The following is a 1111-nucleotide window of genomic DNA, read 5'->3' as shown; positions in this document are numbered from 1 at the left end:
TGTGTCCGCAATGGATTTCGTAAAGGCTTAACGAACTTAATACCCGTAACATTTCTCATACGACGCAGGAAAACAACGCTAAATGAATTTCCCAAGAAAAGAAGATGACACACTCGGCTGAAGTCCCCCGCCCTCAACTACATAACTACTGCCAAGCGACACGAATCCGATCTCACGACGCCCTCCTCAGAGACGCCAACCGAAGAGCAAGAGGCGCCGGACATACTTCCGTAGCTCCTGTGGTCGACGATGGAGCCCGCGTCGAGCAGCATCAGGACCGTGCGGGTGCTGTTGGCCTCGGAGGCCCACAGGAGGGCCGTGTAGCCCTTGCGCCAGCCTGCAGGCGGAGACCAAGGCGAGGAAATGAATGCAAGGAAGGAAGGAAATGGAAGAAATGAAAGAAGTGGAGATGAAGGAAATGGAAGAAACGAAAGAAATGGAAGAAATGAAAGAAACGAAAGAAATGAAAGAAACGAAAGAATTGAAAGAAATATAAGAAATAAAAGAAATGTAAGAAATGTAAGAAATGAAGGAATTAGAAAGAAAGAAAGAATGAAGAAATAAGAAGAAGAATGAAAGAAATGAAAAGAAAGAAAAATGAAAGAAATGAAAGAAATGAAAGAAATGAAAGAAATGAAAGAAAAGAAAGAGATGAAAGAAATGAAAGAAATGAAATAAATGAAATAAATGGTAGAAATGAGATGAAGAAACGGAAGAAATGGGAGAAATGAAGGAAATGAAGAAATGAAAGAAATTAGATAAGTTGAAGAGATGAAATAAATAAGAGGAACGGAAGCAATGAAAGAAATTGAAGAAACGAAAGAAATGATAATAAATATGACGTGATGGGAACTGACAGGGAGGGAGATAACAAGAAATACAAAAAGCCAACGAGGATGGAAAAATAACTGAAGCGGTAATGATGTTATCAAAAATAAAGAAATAGATTGATTAAATGTAATGCTTTAATGATGAAATACTAATACGAAAACTTTAAATCATACAAAAAAAAATATATTAATCAATAGTAACCAAATAACGATAACGATAACAATAATGCAGATATGGTTAATGCTACATTTACAATCATAATGGTACTATCACCACCACT

At 37.2% G+C, this 1111-nt stretch overlaps 1 protein-coding gene across 1 annotated transcript in view; it reads right to left on the bottom strand.

Annotated features, from left to right (window-relative positions):
* The window catches only part of LOC119589335 (ankyrin-3-like), a gene marked incomplete at its 3' end in the record, with an annotated part of 8221 nt that overhangs the window by 6595 nt on the left and 515 nt on the right, over positions 1 to 1111 (bottom strand). Inside the window, 1 exon segment of the mRNA XM_037937955.1 lies at positions 227 to 337. Coding sequence (XP_037793883.1) covers positions 227 to 337 — 111 coding nt within the window.

The sequence above is a fragment of the Penaeus monodon genome, chromosome 25 (assembly GCF_015228065.2).
Source record: "Penaeus monodon isolate SGIC_2016 chromosome 25, NSTDA_Pmon_1, whole genome shotgun sequence".
In the NCBI taxonomy this organism is placed as follows: Eukaryota; Metazoa; Arthropoda; class Malacostraca; order Decapoda; family Penaeidae; genus Penaeus; species Penaeus monodon.
Note: the sequence above shows the minus strand (reverse complement) of the source record. Positions and strands in the feature narration are given on the sequence as shown.